Here is a 20,205-nt window from a genome sequence, read left to right on the forward strand (position 1 = left end):
CGATCGCTGCCTGCCATTGGCAGGGCCTTCCATCCATCACGTTAGGCTCCGCCCATGACGCTGACGTTTCCCGGGCTTCGTCTCTTCCGCAGGCCGCGGCGTAGCTGGCGATTGGTGGAGAAGGCTGCAGCCGTCCCAGAGGAGGCGAGGACGGGGCGGGCTTAGGGAGTCGGGGCGAGCCCGAGCTCGTCAACCACTCGTGCGGCGGTGGTCGCTGGCGTCCCGGCGGCCAGCTCCGTGTCGCCCTGCACTGCTGCGGCCGCCGCGGAGCCATGGCTGTGTTCGTCGTGCTCTTGTCCTTCTTGGTGGCGGGTGAGGCCCTGGGCCGCGGGACTCGGGGGCGGGCGCGGGTGGACGGCAGTGGGGCGGATGCCGCAGTGCGGGCAGCTGGCGATGGCCTCGGCCCAGCCGCCTCCTTCTCCGCCTTCTCTCCGGGCCGGCCTGTGGCGGCGCGGCCTGGCGGGCTTGCTGGGGCCGGGCGGCGGGGCTGGGCTGCGTGGGGGCACCTGAGCCGGCCTCCACCCTTTGCCTCTTCGAGAAAGGCGCGTCCGCCTGTCTTGCTCCAGCCTCTTCCGGCTCGGGAGGCGCTTCGGAGGACGGGGATGCATTTGTCAGTCAACTGTTGAACTATAGCCCTCTGCGAAGAAGTGAAGGCAGACTTCTCAGCTGCCATCAGCTGCTGCTTTTCTTTGCATTTTTCTGGTGTCTTCATTTCTAGCGGTTGTCATCAGTAATTGGTGAAATCTTCCCACTCCCCCCAGTGTTTCAGGATACGGAAGTTGGAGGTGGAGTAATTGTTTTTGTATGATTATTTCTCAAGGAGAATTTAAAGTTCCTCTCAGTAGTTTGCAATAGTTCCCAATTTTAAGGATTTGGAAACTAAGATGTGAGTCACGTTCTTAGGGTCACATGTCAAAAAATGGTAGTTTTCTCCGTGGAACCTAGGTTCCCTAGCATTCAACAAGGGGAATGCACGTCAGCTCATAATTGCATCATGTAATTCGGTTAATTTTACACCAATCCTTAGAAGAGGATATCACCCTCGTTTTACAGAGTGGTCAAGCCTAGATAAATTACCCAAACAGCACACAAGTAGTAAGCCGCAAAGCTGGGATTGAACTCAGATCAGCTGGTTCCAAAGTGTGGGCCTTTCCCATTATACATGTCGTGGCACAGGTGTGAGAATGTGGGAGTGATGGGGGCAGGGACTGGGGGGCACAGTGGTGAACAAGAGGCCGAGTTGAGAACAGTTTGGAGGAATGGGTCCCTGTTCCCCAGTGTGTCGATTCAAAACCTAGACGTTAAAAATCTGTAGGACGCCTGTGCCGCTGCTCTGTGAGGTACTGAGATGCCCCACTTTGGGAATGGTGGTTTAATTCTACATGAGGGTACAGACCTTTGATGTTTTTGAAATCTGCGGGTTTTCTCCATCCCTGGAGGTGCCCAGTGTTGTGTGTTGACGATAGTTACACTTACTTCAATGACCCCTAAATTTTAAGGTTGTATTGTACCTTTCGTCTCTGGCTCTGTCAAGGTCGTTCTGATCTATCTACTCAATTTCTTTGGGGGAATTTTTTATTTTAAGTTTTGAAATTTAAAGATCTTCCTTTTGATACTGATTTAACTGAACATCTCGCTGAAATTCCATGTTTTAATGTTATGATTGATGTGATTTTGATTCAGTGAGGTTTAGGGGTTTTTGTTAGGTTTTGGTCTGAGGCAAAATAATTGCTTCTGTGTATGGTTTGAACCTGCTTTCTTAACTATAATAGTCTAGTTCATACAGATCAAGAATCTGATCCTGTCAGCTTCTGCACTGCATGGTCTTGTCAGATGAGGTTAAATTACTATTTTCCACAATGACTAAATGTGATTTAATGGAAAACATCTTTAAGAGATCTGACTTCTCTATTTGAGAAAAAAAATATATAAGTCCTTTAAAATGGTGTTACCAAACCAGAGACCAGGGGAAGGGATCTAGGGTTATGAATACCAGGTCATGAGGAGTATTTGAAAAAAATTCAGATGTTTAGCTTGGAGAGAAAAGGCCAAGGGGTGAACACATGGAATCTGAAGGGATGTCATGTTGAAGAGGCATTCAGTTTGGTCACTGATGCCCCAGAGGTCAAACGTAGGACCTGTTTATTTTTTCACTTGTTGATTCCATCCCCATTCATAGATGACAGCATAGTATGGTGGGGAGTTCCCAAAGAGGGGAAGGATTCTTAACCTCTCTCTCAGACTGGGGAGGCTGGGGCAAATTTCCCTAGGCAGGGTGCCTCACAGGCAAATGTGTGAAAGGTTGGGGTGGGAAGAAAAGGCATTTTTGACAGAACAGTATGTGTAAAAGCACAGAGGTGTGAGAGCAAAAGAGCGAATAGTTTGGTGGAGCTGAAACGTATAGGGGTTAAGTTGGGGAGATCCCAAAAGGAAGGGTGGTGAAGTGCTTTGGGTGTTACATTTTAGATTTTGTTTCAAAGGCTCCGGGCATCGAGTGAAGGTGGTTGAGCTGCAGGGTGAATGTTCAGATCTGTAGTTTGAAAAGGTGCTGGGAAGGCTGGATCTGAGAGTGGCATGACAGGTCATAAGGCGGCCAGTTCTGTCAAGCCTCGGGAGGGCCTGAAGTGGGGAGGGCCTGATGAGGACCCTGGGCATGGAGGGGAAAGGGTTGTGAGATAAGAAGAACAAAAGATGGACAGAATTCATTGGTTGATTAGCTGTGGTGCTGAGGAAGGATTTAAAGATGACTAATTCGAGCAGCTGGGTGGAAGGTGGTGTCATCCTTTGATACAGAGAATGTAGGAGGCGTGTATGGAAAAATGGTGAATTCGGTTCTGAACCTGTTGAGTTTGAAGGACCCATGGGACTTAGAAGGAAATGCTCAGCTGACTGTGGGGTATGTAGGCCTAAGGCTCAAGGGAAATCTAGGCTGAATATAAAAATCTGGGAGCCATTAGTGTGTTTTTGGTGTTTGCAGTCTTAAGGAGTAGATGGGCTCAGCCAGGGGGAGTACTCCATTGTAGAACAGTGTAGAATAGAAAGCAGTGAGGGTCAGAAATGGAGCTGCAGATCTCCAAAGTGGAGTGTGCCCAGTGATATTGGGACGCCAGAAGAATGTACTGGAAATGCCATTTGTCTCTTATTTTCTCTCTCTCTCTTTTTTTTTTTATAGTAATGGTCAGATATTTTTGTAGACTGTCCCTCAATTTGGGCTTGTCTGCTATTTTCTCATGATTAAATTGGGAAGAATACTAAGGTGTGTCATCCTTTTAAAAAATTTCTATTTTGTGTGCTCTGTAATATATTATGAATATATATTTTATACTACAAATGTATACTTTATAAGTAAATATACGTATATTGGGAATACTTTCAAACTTTATACTGAAAGGGTTGAAATCTCAAAAGTTTGGACGTCACTGCTTTAAAGGATGGGAAGGGGAAGAAACTGAGGAGAAAAGCAGCCAGAGGGATTGGAAGGAAAACCAGGGGCCCGGGCTTATGGAGGCCAAGGCAGGAGAGTTTCAAGGAAGGGGTTGTCAGTATTAGTTGCTTTGGGAAGTTACATAAATTGAGGGCTGAAAATTGTCTTTGGGATTTGGTGAGTCATTTCAGTGGCATGGTGGGGTCAGAAGCTGTGGGTTAGGTAGCAAACAGGAGATGAAGAAGTAGCAGAGCCAGTGATGGCTGACAACTCTTCCAGGATTTTTCGTCTGAAGGGAAGCAGAAGTAGGTGGAGGCTGGTAGGACCAAAGGAAGGGTTTTGTGGTTTGGATTTTAGAATGGGAGCACCCTACGCGTATTTTTATGCTGAAGCGAAAGAGCCAGTTGAGAGGGGAAACGGCTAGTGCGACATGTGGCTTCATTCATTCAATCAACAAGTATCTATTGAGCACCGGTGTGCCGGGCACCGTTTTCAGCCCTGGGGATATTGTGTGAACAAGACAGACGAAACCCCTGCCCTCGTGGAGCTCTTTTGTACAGGGCCAGCTTCGTATGCCCCAAACCATATAGCCACCTAACTCCTGATACATCCTCTCTTCCAGAATACAGACTTAATAAACCCTGAATGAATAATTCAGTCGGTGAATGAATGAAGGTCCCTTGAAGGCTGAACCATGGGATATTTTCAACCGGAGGAGGGACACCCCTGCCAGCACCTGGAAGGAGAGGAGATAAGGATAGGGGCTTGTGCAGATAAACTTGTGATGGGGAGAGGAAGCAGGAAGCTGGAGGGATTCCTGTGCTTTCTCTTGAAGCTGGAGATGAGGGTATCTGGTGAGACTGAGTTGGGAGTGATAAAACTGGAAGTTGAGAGAAGTTGGGAAGCCAACTTCTTAAACTTTTTAAAGGATTAGAATGTTGGGACAATGGAGATGATTGCTGGCAAACGTAGTGCTGAGGTGGCATCCCCATTCACTGGTCATATTCAGGTAGAGGATGGGTGACTTTCAGGTATCCCAGAGATGCCTGCGTGAAGCAGCAGTTTCTCAGTGTAGGAATCCTTGTAAGGTTTTCCGAAGCTCTAGGCTGCTGAAGGACTGTTGTACAGGTGTGGAAGTGGATTCTAACTATAAAGTTGAGGCAAAGTAATTTAGTAGAGGTCTGCTGGGGTCGAGTGAGTAGGGCTGCATCTCAAACAAGGCAATCTCCAGATCCAGATATTGTTCTTGAAGTGTGTATGGTATTCAGAAAGTATGCCTTCCTTGCTGCCCCATTTTCCTTAGAGTTTGCAGTTAACTACTACTTCAGCGAACCAAGATGTCTGTCGTTTACAAACTGCCATTCCATCCTGCTAATTTTTGTCTGCCTTCGGGTAGAGCAGTTTGGAAATTCCTGCTCTGGTGGCTGTGCTGAATGAAACTCGTAACTCTTCATGTTGTACCAGCACCATCCTGAGGCCTTTTATTTACTGTCAATACCGCAACACCAGAACATTTACTGTTGCTTCCAACGTTATTCCCATAGCCTGTAAGTGGTGCTTTCCTTAGGTCGAGAGAGTAACAGGGATGCTTTGTTAAAGTCTAATTTTCCCGTACTAGGCATGACCAAGATTTGTTTTGGACTTGGAACTAATCTTTTCATAGGAACTCGAAAGTTTCCATAAGTTACTTGTCCTTGTGTAATCTAGACATCATTGGGTTAACTCACGATGGGTGAAGAAGCAAGATACCTCATCCTTAGCCTTGGAGGGCCTATAACAGAGTCCCTTGATTCTCATTCTCAGCTCTTAATCCCAGGCCCCATACCCCTAGACTAGTTGATTTTATTATTACAGAATACCTTTTCTCAGCCTCTTGATATGTGCATTGGAAATACTATGTCCTGGACTTTGTTTCTAGAGTCTGAAGTATTTTACATTCTGACTGGTAACGTGGACCCCCCATTTGACAGTACTCATTTCAGTAGCTTTGCCTGTGGGACATAAGGGAAGCTATGATCTATCCTAAGATATACTAACCTGCTGAAGTTTTGGCATGATATACTAGGAATTTTATGAATTTGCATTTTCAAGAGAGGATCGATGGTAGAAATATTTGCTTGTTTATGGCTGTGTTGGGTCTTCGTGGCTGTGCGTGGGCTTTCTCTAGTTGCGGTGAGTGGGGTCTACTCCTCGTTGTGGTGTGTGGGCTTCTCGTTGCAGTGGCTTCTCTTGTTGCGGAGCACGGGCTCTAGGCACGCAGGCTACAGCAGTTGTGGCACGTGGGCTCAGTAGTTGCGGCTCGTGGGCTCTAGAGCGCAGGCTCAGTCGCTCCGCGGCATGTGGGATCCTCCTGGACCAGGGCTCGAGCCCGTGTCCCCTGCATTGGCAGGCGGATTCCTAACCACTGAGCCATCAGGGAAGCCCTCGATGGTAGAAATAATTTACAGATTTCAAGTTTCTTTTCTTCCTTTCTGGTCTGGGCCAGGGTTTTGGTTTTGGTTCTTTAAAAATGTGGAGAAATGCTGCTGATTTCTAATTCTTGCCAAATTGCCACGTGCCCATCTGTAGGAAGGCACCTAGATCATTAGGAGAATCTTGTTTCATAGTTGTAACTTTGTTACAGCAGAATGTATGGACTTAAATTCTTACAGTGATACTTTGAAAAAGAATTTGTTGATGTTTAGGTTTTAGCATTTTGTCCAATCAAAATTTAGTATGCTAAAGTCAATGGAGAATGGGAAAGTACGTATTATATTTAATAATTTTCAATGTGGGTACAAAAGATTTATGATGGTGATCATTTATTAATCTGTTTTCCTTTCAGGTGTCTTAGGGAATGAGTTCAGTATATTAAGATCACCAGGGTCTGTTGTTTTCCGGGATGGAAACTGGCCCATACCAGGAGAGCGAATCCCAGACGTGGCTGCATTGTCCATGGGCTTCTCTGTGAAAGAAGTATGTGTATTTTAAAAAAATATTTGGAGCTGCTTGTGCAAGCATTTTCGTTGATTTCTGCTAATATGCCAGGAAAGCAACGGGCAAACATAGGTCCAGATCACAAAAGGAAAAAGCTTATTTGTAGTCAGGGAGATTTTGGATAAGTGTTCGAAGCTCGGTTATGAAAACAAATCATTATAAAAGATTAACCATGTAATCGTTTATTCATAGTAGTGACGTTCTTTTGTTATATAAGAGAATGCATCTGTCCTACTATTAATAGGATGTATAATTTTATTGTGTTTTTCCAGTACACGTGATAGATTTGTGTCTTGGTTCAGGCTGCTATTACAAAGTACCATAGACTGGCTGCTTTATAAACATTTATTTCTCACAGTTTCAGGGGCTGGAAGTCTGCGATCAGGGTGCCAGCATGGTAGGGTTCTGGTGAAGGCCCTCTCTGGGTTGCAGACTGCCAACTTCTTGTCGTACCCTCACATGGTGGAGAGAGCCGGAGAGAGCCCTCTGGGGTCCCCTCTATAAGGGCGCTCTAAGCTCATTCACGAGGATTCCATCCTCATAATGTAGTTACCTCCCTAAGGCCTCTACTCCTAATACCGTCATACTGGAGGGATTAGGATTTTGCAATATGAATTTTGAGGAGACACGTACATTCAGTCCATTGCAATTTTTTATGAATGATAAAATGTATATGCATCTTACCTGAATTTAGGAAAATAGTGTGGTCAGTAGCCATAACCTTTTGTAATAACTGGCTGCTTACATGATTGTTGCGTAGGGGGCCTAGGTCCAGTCAGTATGAGACATTTTATAAAGCTCAGGGCTGGAAGAAAGGAGATGGAGTTTGCTCTATCTTCCTGTCTCCTCCCACTTTAAACTTTGGTGCTTTTGAGGTGGTCTCTAGATATCATCAATCACTCAAAGGAACATTCTTCCTAGGTCCTGAGTGCCCTTGAAACCAGAAGCAATGCGTGGGAGCTGCCTCTCTGCTGGGCCTTTGGGTGGAGCCCCTGCGTTCCTTGCGTGAACCTGATGGGTTGTTTACATTTAAGGATGAACTTTGTACCTAGTTCTTTACAAACTTAATTTTGACTACAAATGGCTGTCAAAGTAACCTTTAGAAATAATTATTAATAAACTACTGTGAGTTACTTTCAGCAGGAATTTTATTTATAAAGCACTTAGTCTAAAGAGAATGTTGTAATGGTAGCCTTGCTGTGTCACTGTGAAAGAAAAGTGATGCTGTAGGTAAGGGCAAAGAATGATGTGAGGGAAGAAAATGTCCGTGGTTATATGGAAAAGAGAATGTTTCGTAATCTGGAATTTGAAAAGTACCTACATTTTGTTTATTTGCCTGCTTTTTTCCACAGAAGGTTTGAGATGACTTATTATTAGACTTTATTGTTTCAAGTCTGTAGAAGTTTAAGAAAACGAAGAAGGTAGAAATCAGCATCCTCAATTAGGAGATTGCAACTACTGCTTTAAATAAGACATTTGCTGTCCCTGTGAGTTTTCATTGCCAGTGTCATCCCAGTACCCCGTAATTCTGCTTGTTAGATGTTATTAGGGAAATGGTTTCCTGAGTTGATAATGGGCACAGTTTCACACTTTTCAATGTGTAGGACCTTTCTTGGCCGGGACTCGCAGTGGGTAACCTATTCCACCGTCCTCGGGCTACCGTTATGGTGATGGTGAAGGGAGTGGACAAGCTTGCTCTACCCCCAGGCGGTGTCATTTCGTACCCTTTGGAAAATGTGAGTATTTATTATAAAGAATTAAAGGGATGCATTTAAAATTTCGTTTTGTCAGCTGTCGTTATGGATTGTGTTCTAAGCACTCGTGGTTTTTTTTTTAATGCACTGATAGTTTTTTTTTTAAATTATATGATGGTTGTAAATTTATTGAGACTTGGCTGTTTGCCATGGATGAGAATACTTTCTAAGGTAACAGGTAGAGAAATTGGCCCACTCTCAGAATAGTCAGAGGCTCAAAAAAGAGAAACCAGTTGAGGGTGTAACCTGCTGACATTTTCTAGGGCATTATTTCGTCACCTTCCCTTCAGAATTTTATCATTTTTGTGTAAGGAGACTGGAGGCAGTTTTGCTGGCTCACTTATCCCTTCACTGGCCTTTCAGGCAATATGGCTGACTGAGCTGTTGTGAGAGGCCATCCTTCTACTGTAAGCATATAGAAGTCACCAAACATCTTTACGTGTATCACTAAACTCGAAAGCAAGCAAGGGGTACACACAGGTGCCAGATACGAATAGAGAATTCAAAAGCCACAGTGGTGAGCAGGAGCTGAAGGTGAAATTGTGTTCCCTACAGAAAGCCTGGGGCTATAAAATGCAGTCTTGTTCTTGAAAGGAGGACTATTAAAACCCCAGCTGCCCCAGGGCTACCATGAAGGAGCTGGGTTGCCACCCTTAGCTGTGGGGCCCAAAGAGCCCCCCTAAGAGAAATCGGAACTATGGGCGTGTGCTGTGCATTCACATGCTCCAGATTCACACAATCCACCCCACACAGACACCTCCCCAGCCCAGGGCTCCTTCGGTAAAAAAGAATTGAAGAGGAGTTGAATTTACCAAACACTTGAAGGAAAAAAATGCCATGAGAAAGTCAGCAGGTGCGACAAACAGAATTCATCCCCCTAGAGAACTACTAAGATAACAGACCGGCCTCAAAAAGAGATTTAAAAATACATTAAAATTGTGAAAGACTTAAAGGAAGGGATAGAAACCAGAGGCAGTTAAAAGATATTTTTGATATGTGGTGCTTTCATTTTCACTTAAAAATATTTTGTAATTTATACTGATTTCTTTAACCCATGAGTTATTTAGAAGTGTTGTAACATATGGGTCCTTTCAAAATAACTTCTAATTTTTCAGTTTCTAATTTCACTGCATTGTAACACTGGTCTATATGATGTTGATTTTGGTGGTGGGGGATGTTTCACACTTTTCCTGTGGTCTAGTATAGATTATCTCCAAGCACACATGACATGCTTACAAAAAATGACCATGTACTAGGCCACAAGGCAAATCTCAATGGATAATAATCAGTATCATATAAACCACCCTCTCTGACCACAATGCAGTTAAATCTGAATACAGTAACAAAATGATACCTTAAAAAATGCTTGGAAATGGTAGAAACAAACACAAGAACGACTCCTCAGGTTTAGAGCACACTGAGGTAGGCTAAAGCCAAATCAGCACCTAAATATAGTGAAAAATTGAAGAACTGTCAAGGACGCTGATAATCTTGCCAGAGAGAAAAGACGCTGTCATGACAAAGGAGTGAGAGCAAAACGGTAGCAGATTTCTCATCATTGCCATTAGGGACCAGAAGCGCAAGAAAGGAAAAGCAGGAATTGCATAGTATGAAGCTAGGCTGAGAATATTGTTTAAGTAGTTATAATGATACAGAAATGAAAATTATAACTATTGGGAGGGTGGAGAGAGAGAGTGCTTGTAAGGGGATAGGGCTGTAGTTGGTAATGTGGGAGAGCTAGATCCTCATTTTCTATAATGGGCGATAAATACATAATGCCTAAAATTAAAAAATCAAGATGGAGTAGTATAAACATTATTTAGAGGTGGTGGTAAAAAGAAAAGGGAAACAAAAGATTTGAAGGTGAGTGCTATAAATAGGTACTAAGGATGTAATGTTCAGTCAGCATGATGACTGTAGTTAACGCTGTGTGATACATGTGAAAGTTGTCAAGAGGGTAAATTCTAAGTTATCACAAGGAAAAAAATTTTTCTTTTTTGCTTTCTTTTTTTTGTATCTATGAGATGATGGATGTTCACTAAACTTATTGCAGTAATCGTTTCACAGTATATGTAAGTCAAACCATCATGTTGTATACCTTAAAACTTACACAGTGATGTATGTTAACGGTATCTCAGTAAAACTGGAAAAACTAACTCGAAGTGAGGAAGAAAAAAGATGGGGGGGGAAAGAAAGTACCTCATAGAAATAGGAAATGGATGCGCAAACTTATCTTCCATAGAAAGTCTTAGATAATTGTCTCTTTAAACCGCATGTATATATCTCTTAAAAATTAATTTTTTTTTTTTTTTTTTTTGCGGTACGCGGGCCTCTCACTGTTGTGGCCTCTCCCATTGGGGGGCACAGGCTCCAGCACAGGCTCAGCGGCCATGGCTCACGGGCCCAGCCGCTCCGCGGCATGTGGGATCTTCCCGGACCGGGGCACGAACCTGCGTCCCCTGCATTGGCAGGCAGACGGTCAACCACTGCGCCACCAGGGAAGCCCAAAAATTAATTTTTAAAAAGCCAACAAGAAAAGATAGCTGGAATAGACACAGTCCTAAATAATTCATTGGTTGAGGAGAAAATTATGGTGGAAGTGTTGAAATTATTTGGAACTGAATATCACAGATGTGCCATATATTTAAAAAATTGTGGGGTACAGCTAAAGTGGTAAGAAGAGGGAAAATTTATAACCCTACAGGCACACGTTAGATAATTTAAAAGATTGGAAATTAATGAGCTAAAGAAACCAGAAGAATTTCAGAGTAAATGGAAGGAAGGGAACAATAAAAATGCAAGACGTGAAAAAGATACTTTTAGTCTTCGCAAAGATTATTAAGTAGCTGCTTGTGTGATTTCTGTGAAAATCACTGTAGAAGATCTCTTTTAAAACCGTATATATGGGGGCTTCCCTGGTGGCGCAGTGGTTGAGAGTCTGCCTGCCGATGCAGGGGACACGGGTTCGTGCCCCGGTCCGGGAGGATCCCACATGCCGCGGAGCGGCTGGGCCTGTGAGCCATGGCCGCTGAGCCTGCGCTCCGCAGCGGGAGAGGCCACAGCGGTGAGAGGCCTGCGTACCGCAAAAAAGGGAAACAAAACAAAATGTATATATGGGACGTCCCTGGTCCAGTGGTTAAGACGCCGCGCTTCCACTGCAGGGGGCACAGGTTCCATCCCTGGTCAGGAAACTACGATCCCATAGGCCACACAGCACAGCCAAAAAATAAAAATAAAGTATATTAAAAATCCAATATGCCATTAAGATTTTCATTAGCCTACAATCCAAAACTAAACATTTAAAAAGAGGTCATGTTATTGCTTGACCCTGACTGACTGCTTCTAATCCTTTTAGTGGCAGTAGGTGGAAAGATCTAAAGCTCTGAGGGAAAAATCACCCCCCCCCCAAAAAAAAGCCTTAGAATTCCACTTAAAGCTTCTATTTGATTAGCTAGCTGTTATCATTAGATTTTCAAGTCCTGTAGATACAGAATTTCCATTTTTCCCAGGACAAACATGTGTATCCTTATAATGAAGTAGAAGAAAACAGTCATGGGATTTTGAGCATGACCTTTTTTCCTTTTATAGTATAGCAGTCTATATAATTTTTTCTTTTCCTTCACAGTTTGGCGCTCACCTGACTCAGTAGCTTCTCCAATTTGATTGCTAGGGACACGTTACCTTTAATCTTCAACTTTCCTGCTGTGTGTGCCACTGAGGTGAAATGAGGCTGGAGAGTTTGTTACATGTTCTCGTATTCCTTCCAAAGCCCAAGGAAGTGAAGTGTGTGCTTGCAAAAGGAGGAGCGCTTGTGGCTGACTCAGGGAGCTTGTAACAGGACGCTTTTGCAAGCTGGAACTCTTCCCCTTCTTCAGTTACTCATTAACTTATTTTAAGAGGATTTGGGGAAGAGCTAATATGCATCTTGTGCAAGAGTAAAAATAGATTACACTTCACGTTTATTAATCACATTTATTTCTGCCTGGCCCACGTTAACGAGCTACTTATACACATGAACCTTTTAATAATAGTAAAGGGAATTACTGGGGAAAAAAATCACTGTACGAAATCTCCATTAAAACAAAAACATTACTACTGTACTGCTTGTTGTAATAATATTAGGAATAAAGTAAGTTTTTGAGGGGAGAATTACCATAATTTATTTAAAAAAATAATGTGGGGCAAAAACAGGTCTATGGGAATAGACGTCAGAATTTGGGTACCCCTGGGGGTGGAGGGAGTGGGGAGAGAGGCTTGTAGGGCGCTGATGTTTTGTGCTTTGACTCCAAGATCTGTGCACCATATTATGTGTATGTTTCACTTTAATAATAAATTCACGGAAAAAAGTACATTTTATCACAATTAGCTATTTCGGTTTATTAATATCATGTGTTCCCAAGATAAATTTCACATCAGAATTCTTGTGACATACTTTATGCCTTGCCTGAGTCTTCCGTCTGTCTGAAGACCAAACGCTACATCTTATAAACATTTTTAAAATTCTGAAATGAAAAACGGTCTCTTTCAATTATATTCAAGTCTTCAAATTCCTTTGACCTTCTCTTAAATGCAAGTTAATACATTATCATTATTGTAGAATATACATTCATTGTGGCACATTTTATCAATATTGAAACCAGATGTATTGCTGCTTAAAATACCTGAATGACCACCAGAAAATGGTCGTTAATGGTCGTTTGTGGAAGGTAATGTTTTGTCCTTTATTTTGCACGTTTTTTCTCATATAGGCACATTTGGAGACACAAACTCATTGGCCCACTAGGGGGCTGTTTAATCTTCTTGTGCCCTCAAAAGGGCTCTTTGCGTTTGGATATGATTTTTTGAATTTCCATAGAAAATGCTGGTACTTATTTTTTAAGGCTCCTTTTTTAATACTATGTAAATGATTTTTTCTTCCCATTTTGGTTCTGATAATAATTAAGATCTCACTATTAAATTTCAGGCAGTTCCTTTTAGTCTTGACAGCGTTGCAAATTCCATTCACTCCTTATTTTCTGAAGAAACTCCTGTAGTTTTACAGTTGGCTCCCAGTGAGGAAGTAAGTGTGTTTTATTTTAAATGCTTTAAAAAATAAGCTTTCTTTATTTAATGAAAATTTAAAACTAATTTTATGAAAAATGCTGACAGACCTCTGTATATTGGAATTAATCTGTAGAATGTAACAAAATTTTGGATTCTTGCAGAGAGTGTACATGGTGGGGAAGGCAAACTCGGTTTTTGAAGATCTCTCAGTAACACTAAGACAGCTCCGCAATCGACTGTTTCAAGAAAACTCCGTTCTCAGTTCACTTCCCCTCAATTCTCTGAGTAGGAACAATGAAGTAAGTAGTACAGTTATTGAATGAATAAATGAACATCATTAGTAATTTCCCATTTCTTGTGCTCCTGACTTTAGAGCAAACTTGAATGAAAAGTTTTGCAAGTTTATTGCTTGCTTGGAGTAGATTCTTTTTTCCTTTAGTGTAATTTTTAAAAAAGGAATCTCATGAATGAATTGACTCTGTTTGTGAGCTGATCTGTAGTAATAAATAGCACTACATTCTAGCGCAAGGGTTGCCACCAATTAATCCTGACAGGCCAGAAATCACAGTAACTGGTTGGTAGAGCTGTGTGGACCTGGTAATGTGGGAGCCATTATTCACTGCCACTTTTGACGTGTTGCCTCATTTTTCTAATTCATTCTTGACTGTACAGTGGAGGGCACCACCCTTACTTTTGACTCCTGTATGCCAGCTTCACCACCTGTTCATGCACCCTCTTAACACATGGCATGCCACCTTTGTGGTAGCCTCCCTTCTTCACCTACTCTGGATGACCAGGACCACCACCATCTTTTATTCTTCAAGGGATGTGAGCAAAGTAGGCTATTGGCAGGACCTCGTTGCAGTGCGCCAGAATATTCTGATGCCCTGAGGGAAAACCAGTTTAGAGTTTAGATGCTTTATCACAGCTTTATCAAAAATAAAGCTGCTGGGCTTCCCTGGTGGCGCAGTGGTTGAGAGTCCGCCTGCCGATGCAGGGGACGCGGGTTCGTGCCCCGGTCCGGGAAGATCCCACATGCCGCGGAGCGGCTGGGCCCGTGAGCCATGGCCGCTGGGCCTGCGCGTCCGGAGCCTGTGCTCCGCCACGGGAGAGGCCACAACAGAGAGAGGCCCACGTACCGCAGAAAAAATAAAATAAAATAAAATAATGCTCATTTCTTTCTGCTCTCTGCAGGTTGATCTGCTTTTTCTTTCTGAACTGCAAGTGCTACATGATATTTCAAGTCTGGTAAGTAGGCTTCTCTAATTTTTCAGTTCCATTTATTCTGGTTCCAGAAGACATTTCTAGAGAGTCCTTGAATGATAGTGAAACCAGTCAGAAAGTTTATGTGCCCTAGATTTATGATTCCATGGAAGTTGAGAAATCAGCGGTGGTGTTGGGAAGTTTGAACTCATCTCATGTTAACAAATTACTTTGCATTTCTACCTTTAGGAGGGATAGTAAGTATTAATACATCTTCCAAGAACACAGGCTTCTGACCTGTTGATTTCTTGTCAGACATCAAGACTTAAACAGTTTGGACTAATAATGCAGTCGACCAAGTCAGGAAGGGAATATAGGGAATATATATGCCTGTAGTGTGTGTGTGTATATATATATGTGTGTATATATATATATATATATATATTTTTTTTTTTTTTTTTGGTGAATGACTTTTTTTAAAAAAACCCTCCTATGATGAAATAGAAAATCTTACCCGTGTGCTGTCTTCTGAAGTTGTTGCCCAAACTCTCAGTGGGGTTGGTTTGGGGAGTGTGGAAGTGTAGTGCTGGTGGTGTGGGAGGTGACTGCTCTGTGAGCACTGATGGCTCGTCTCTTCTGGGATCAATCTGGTCCAACCATCTGCTCTCTCATACCCTGGCCCGTACCTGAGGTTTTTAAACTAAGAAACTTTTAATTTTTAAAAGAGCTTTTATTATAACTGCTCCTAAAAATGAGATTTGTGTCGGATTTGTGTTTTATCAGAAACTCCCATTTTAACCAGTTCTGTTTGCCACCGTTCTAGTTCTAGACTATTGTGGTACCCTGGGGTGTTTCTGCCTAGTTTAGTTAGGTGTAAAACTCCAACTGGCTGGCTGTGTTTGACAATACTTCATCTATTTCCTTTTGTTGGTTCTCCTAAGTTGTCTCGACATAAGCATCTAGCCAAGGATCATTCTCCTGATTTATACTCACTGGAGCTGGCAGGTTTGGACGAAATTGGGAAACGTTACGGGGAAGACTCTGAACAATTTAGAGATGCTTCTGAGATCCTTGTTGATGCTCTACAAAAGGTAAACCATCAATGAATGGGGTGTGAGCAGCAGTTAGAGCATTTGACTTTTAGGGAGAAATCTGCTTAGTGAAATACTATTGATTGAAGTCTTTTTACTCACCTTCTTTGAGGGCCCTCTAATTTCAGTGACCGAGGATGGAGTAGGTCACAGGTGTATGTTGGGATGTCTGTCTTTCTGTCTTTTTTTTTGGCCTTGCCGAGCGGCTTGCAGGATCTTAGTTCCTCGACCAGGGATCGAACCCGGGCCCCGGCAGTGAAAGTGCCAAGTCCTAACCACTGGACCACCAGGGAAATCCCAGGGATGTCTCTGGTAAAATATATCTAACATAAATTTACCATTTAACCATTTCTAAGTATATACAGCTCTGTGGCACTAAGGACATTCACATTGTTGGGCAACTGTACCACCATCCATCGCCAGAACTTTCAGCTTCCCTGAAACTCTGTCCCCGTTAATCCCTATGAAGTAACCGAAGGAGAACACTTAGCACAGTACCAGACATTTAGCAGATACTAGTAAATGCTAGTTTTCTTCTGCCCTTGACGTTATTCACCTGCAGCTCTTCAGTGAGGCTTCATAGTTAAATCTCTGTAGATGTTTGCAATCAACCGGAGACGACAAAGATTTCATTTTTCCTACTTCCCTGCCCCCAACTTATACACCAACAAGTTCAGTGACTACTCCTTTCTGGAAGTAATTTTATTTTGAACGTTTATATGTTGAACCTTAACACTTTTCTGAGTATTTAAGACTTGCCTATCTTAAGACACAGTGTATTTCATGAGCCAGTAGGTTAATTGTATTTGTTCTTGTAGTGCACAGAAGCTTTACAAAAGTTTTAAATAAGTATGTGTTTTGAGATTCATAGTAAGGTCAGTAACTCTTCAGTTTGCAGATGACATGTACAATCTCTACGGTGGGAATGCAGTGGTGGAGTTAGTGACTGTCAGATCGTTCGACGCATCCCTTGCGAGGAAGACTAGGACTATCCTTGAGGCAAAACAAGCGGTGAGTACGTTTTTAGATTAACTCTAAAAACCCCATTAAATCCTGTATCACTCGTGGGCAGTATGAATGAGCAGTCAGTAAATCCGAAAAAATTAAATCGTAGGTTTCTTATTCACGTAGGTATGTGTGTTTTGCCAGTGATGCTCAGTTCTTTGGGGTCGTAATCAGATAATGCAAGACTTTGTTAGGGATAAAAGCAAATGTGTCAGAGCCCATAAGGTAATTCAAACATGGGTATTACAAGGAGACCTCAGAAGTTAACGTGAGGGAGGGAGTGGTGTGGCGCTCTCAACTTGTGGAGTCTGCTTTTCTCAGAGGTACGTTGTCTTTGTGGTACAGTCTCCCATTTTCCGGCTATGTACGCTCTCTATTAATACAATTTTTTTGACCTGGATCTTGCTTTGATTTTTAAGCATTTAGAGGATCATAGGCAAGGGTGCCAGCCCTAGTAAAACAAGCGTGTGTGTGTGCGCACGGCCAAGAATATTACTTACAGCTGGCTTCATCTCTCAGAGCAGGCGGCTTCCCAGTTGTTTATGGACACTCTCCTTTGGGGACACTCTCCTTTGGGTCCATTCCGCAGCCTGCACTCTCCTGTTTTACCAATCGCTGTGTGGGACTTCGAGTGAGATGCTCAAAGTAATGCGTGCGTTCGAGATCATCGATAATCTAGATGTGACTGGTTTGCTTGCGATCGTCTCGGAGTGGAAGGACCTCTGTTTAAGTACAGCATGGCAGGCTAGACATAGTGGATAAAAAGTAAACACCCTCTTGAATGCACAGTTTAACTCTCAAAAAAGTAAGGGAAACTAACTCTTAAGGAGCAACTAAAGAAAGGGAACTGGAGAACTGTGTTAGGCTGTCCTGGGAACATTTCCAGTTGGGTTACCGAGCAACTGGCTCTCTGTGGGGAGTTGGAACTGACGCCTCCCCGTGAAGCTGGGACCCTGAAAGGGCCGTGCCCGCAGCGAGAGGGCAGACTAGAAAACAGCCTGCCTGCCAGCAGAAGGAGACAGGAAGGCAGTTTGGGGGCTGTGCAGTCGGGGTATGTGCTGGGGGTGGAATGTCTCCTAGGGAATCCTTAACCACAGGGCCACCTTTATGTGGGTTTGAGGCTCAAATTTATACTATCCGCAAGTTCTAGGAAGCCCCAGGCCAAGAAACGGACACAAACCTCAGCCCCAGGCTGGTAAGACCAGTGGCTTCCAGCAGAAGCAAATGTAAAACCTCCCCGGCAGGACACACCTTCCACACACAGCATACAAAGTATGTAACGTGTAATACTGAAGAGAATACTTGTTCTTCCGAAGCTCCCTCCCGCTTGTCTTATTCCCTTACCCTCCCCACCTAGAGGTAATTGCGCTCCTGAATATTACGTTAACCATTCCCTGGCTTTTTCTTTACAGTTTTATCCTTAAATAATGTTTGGTTTTGCCTGTCTAGAATCATACTATATGTATTTTACTCTGAGCAAAGGCTCAGTATTGTTTTTAAGAGCCATGCAAGTTGATAAATACAGCAGTAAAATGACCTGAACTACTCTATGTTCCACTGGATGTGCCACAATTAATTATCCATGCCGTTGATGGATATCCTTGCACATGTCTTGGTACGTTCCCCGGGGCATGAACTGGCTGGATCACAGTATACTTACACTGTCAAGTTATCGGCGTTGCAAGCAGTTGGAGCACTATATATACTTCCACCAACAGTGTGCTTACCTTCTCTGTGAAGGCTCCCCCTTCTTGGTTCCTCCTAATATAAAAGGAGCTCTTATGCCACTTATTAATATAGTTTGTTAGATAAATGAATCATAGCTAGCAAATTGGGATAATTTCCTAACTTAACATTCTTCCCTCTTGCTTTCTTTATTGTAGAAGGACCCATCAGGTACCTATAACCTCGCATATAAGTATAATTTTGAATATCCAGTGGTTTTCAACATGATACTTTGGATAATGATCGCCTTGGCCTTGGCTGTGATTATCACCTCTTACAATATTTGGAACATGGATCCTGGATATGATAGCATCATTTATAGGATGACAAACCAGAAGATTCGAATGGATTGAACTTTCCTTATGCCAACTTAGAAAAGGGGTTTGGAAATGTTTTCGTTATAATAAATCTCTTAGTGTAAAGTAGATAGTATGAAATTATAAAAAAGCAGATTTGTGTTCTCTATTTTGTGTGCCTGTGATGCTTAGAGTGAATTATAGCTGTGTGATATAGGTTCCATAATATGCTCAAGTACTATGATATACCATTTAATATAATTAATTTCATTCCATTTAATATTTGGAAACGTGCACTGAAATAAATGTCTATTTATTTCATATAGGACAGTTTGTGTTGGGAAAATGCACTGAATTTGAAATGCTTAACTTCCTTCCTTACATAGGACAGGTGAAAGTGATAACTGGACTGTTGTATACTATGAACATGAACGTCTTACTGTAAATACCTCTGAAACGAGTAAAGGTTTTTAACTTCAAGCAGCTCTAAACTATGTATGTGCTTGTATAGTCACTTAGATTTGGACTTCCATCTGATTGACAGACTATAGCTGTTTTTTAACCTCTTCTGAAAGTTTGGTGATCCGAATGGTCAGGTGTGGATATTAAAGATACAGATACTACATTGATGTAAACAGGAGCTAGCTTTGTGGAGTTACAGATGCTTGGAATTACACACACAAAAACATTTGGGGGACATGGTGGGGCATGATTTCAGTAATTTTTCCCCTTTTGTATAAGTAAGTAAGTAAGTAAGTTACTCTGGTTGTTCTAAGTAAGTAAGTAAGTAAGTTACTCTGGTTGTTCTAAGTGGAAGGAGATGCTCCCTACTTTTCATGTGGAAGTGGACCAATGTCTATAAAGAGTGGCAAATAAAGTTAATAATAATAATAAAGTTAATAATAATGATTCCAAATTTGTGTCATTTCAATATTCGGTCTATTTCAATATTAGATCGATTTTATATTGTAAAAACCTAACTGAAAAGGGTTTTAATCTAATCAAAATTGGCTGTTTTGTTACACAAACTGTTTATTCTCACTGCCTCCTGAGACGCATTACCAATATGAGGAAGACATTTCCATTACTATGCTTGTTACTGAATTTATACAGAATATGTGATAAATTCACACTTACTTAGACTTACTTCAGATAGGGAAGGCTTAAATTTCCTTCCCAGGGGCAGGGCAGCACAACTCTAAAGTAACTTAGCTACATAATCCTCAAGTTTAAAAATCTAATTGGGTAAGCTGTAAGAATTTAAAACTGTACCCCTTAAGCCTTTACCTTATTAGTTCTTCATACTCTACAATCAATGAGTTGTAATATTCACCTTTTGGAACCCTACTTGGGTTTAGTATTAGCTCTGTCTGCCTCTTCTTTGCAAAGAACATCAAATCATTTCTAAATAACCTGCGAAGACAGAGTCTATTTAGCTGCATTTTCTACCACTACTGCAGGATACCGTTGACGAGGAAATTTTTGTTTTCTTTTTGCCTCTCACTGAACTATAAATAGTGAAGCTGATAACTCCACAGGAAAGAAAAACTAATGGCCCTAAAATCACTCAAGTGTTCTCCTCCACCACTACCCCCTGCCAGGTTTATGAGGGTGAGGGCATTTTCAGCAAACACTCTGACCCCCACGGAACCCAACAGGGCCTATGTCTGGGGAACAGGGATCTACAA

At 42.4% G+C, this 20,205-nt stretch overlaps 1 protein-coding gene across 1 annotated transcript; it reads left to right on the forward strand.

Annotated features, from left to right (window-relative positions):
* Positions 1-151: 151 nt before the first annotated feature.
* ATP6AP2 (ATPase H+ transporting accessory protein 2) lies at positions 152-18,826 on the forward strand. Its single transcript, XM_065900588.1, has 9 exons — positions 152-312; positions 6,249-6,379; positions 8,005-8,136; positions 13,118-13,213; positions 13,359-13,496; positions 14,392-14,445; positions 15,342-15,491; positions 16,383-16,502; positions 18,380-18,826. Exons 1-9 carry the CDS (start codon positions 273-275, stop codon positions 18,572-18,574), a joined length of 1,056 nt encoding a protein of 351 aa, XP_065756660.1. The 5' UTR covers positions 152-272; the 3' UTR covers positions 18,575-18,826.
* Positions 18,827-20,205: the final 1,379 nt, after the last annotated feature.

Source organism: Phocoena phocoena, chromosome X (genome assembly GCF_963924675.1).
Source record: "Phocoena phocoena chromosome X, mPhoPho1.1, whole genome shotgun sequence".
Taxonomy (NCBI): Eukaryota; Metazoa; Chordata; class Mammalia; order Artiodactyla; family Phocoenidae; genus Phocoena; species Phocoena phocoena.

Coding starts and splice junctions, on each gene's coding strand:
- ATP6AP2 (XM_065900588.1), top strand. CDS start 273: ATGGCTGTGTTCGTCGTGCTCTTGTCCTTCTTGGTGGCGG. Junction 13,497..14,391: donor CTCTGAGTAGGAACAATGAA/GTAAGTAGTACA, acceptor TGCTCTCTGCAG/GTTGATCTGCTTTTTCTTTC. Junction 14,446..15,341: donor TACATGATATTTCAAGTCTG/GTAAGTAGGCTT, acceptor GGTTCTCCTAAG/TTGTCTCGACATAAGCATCT.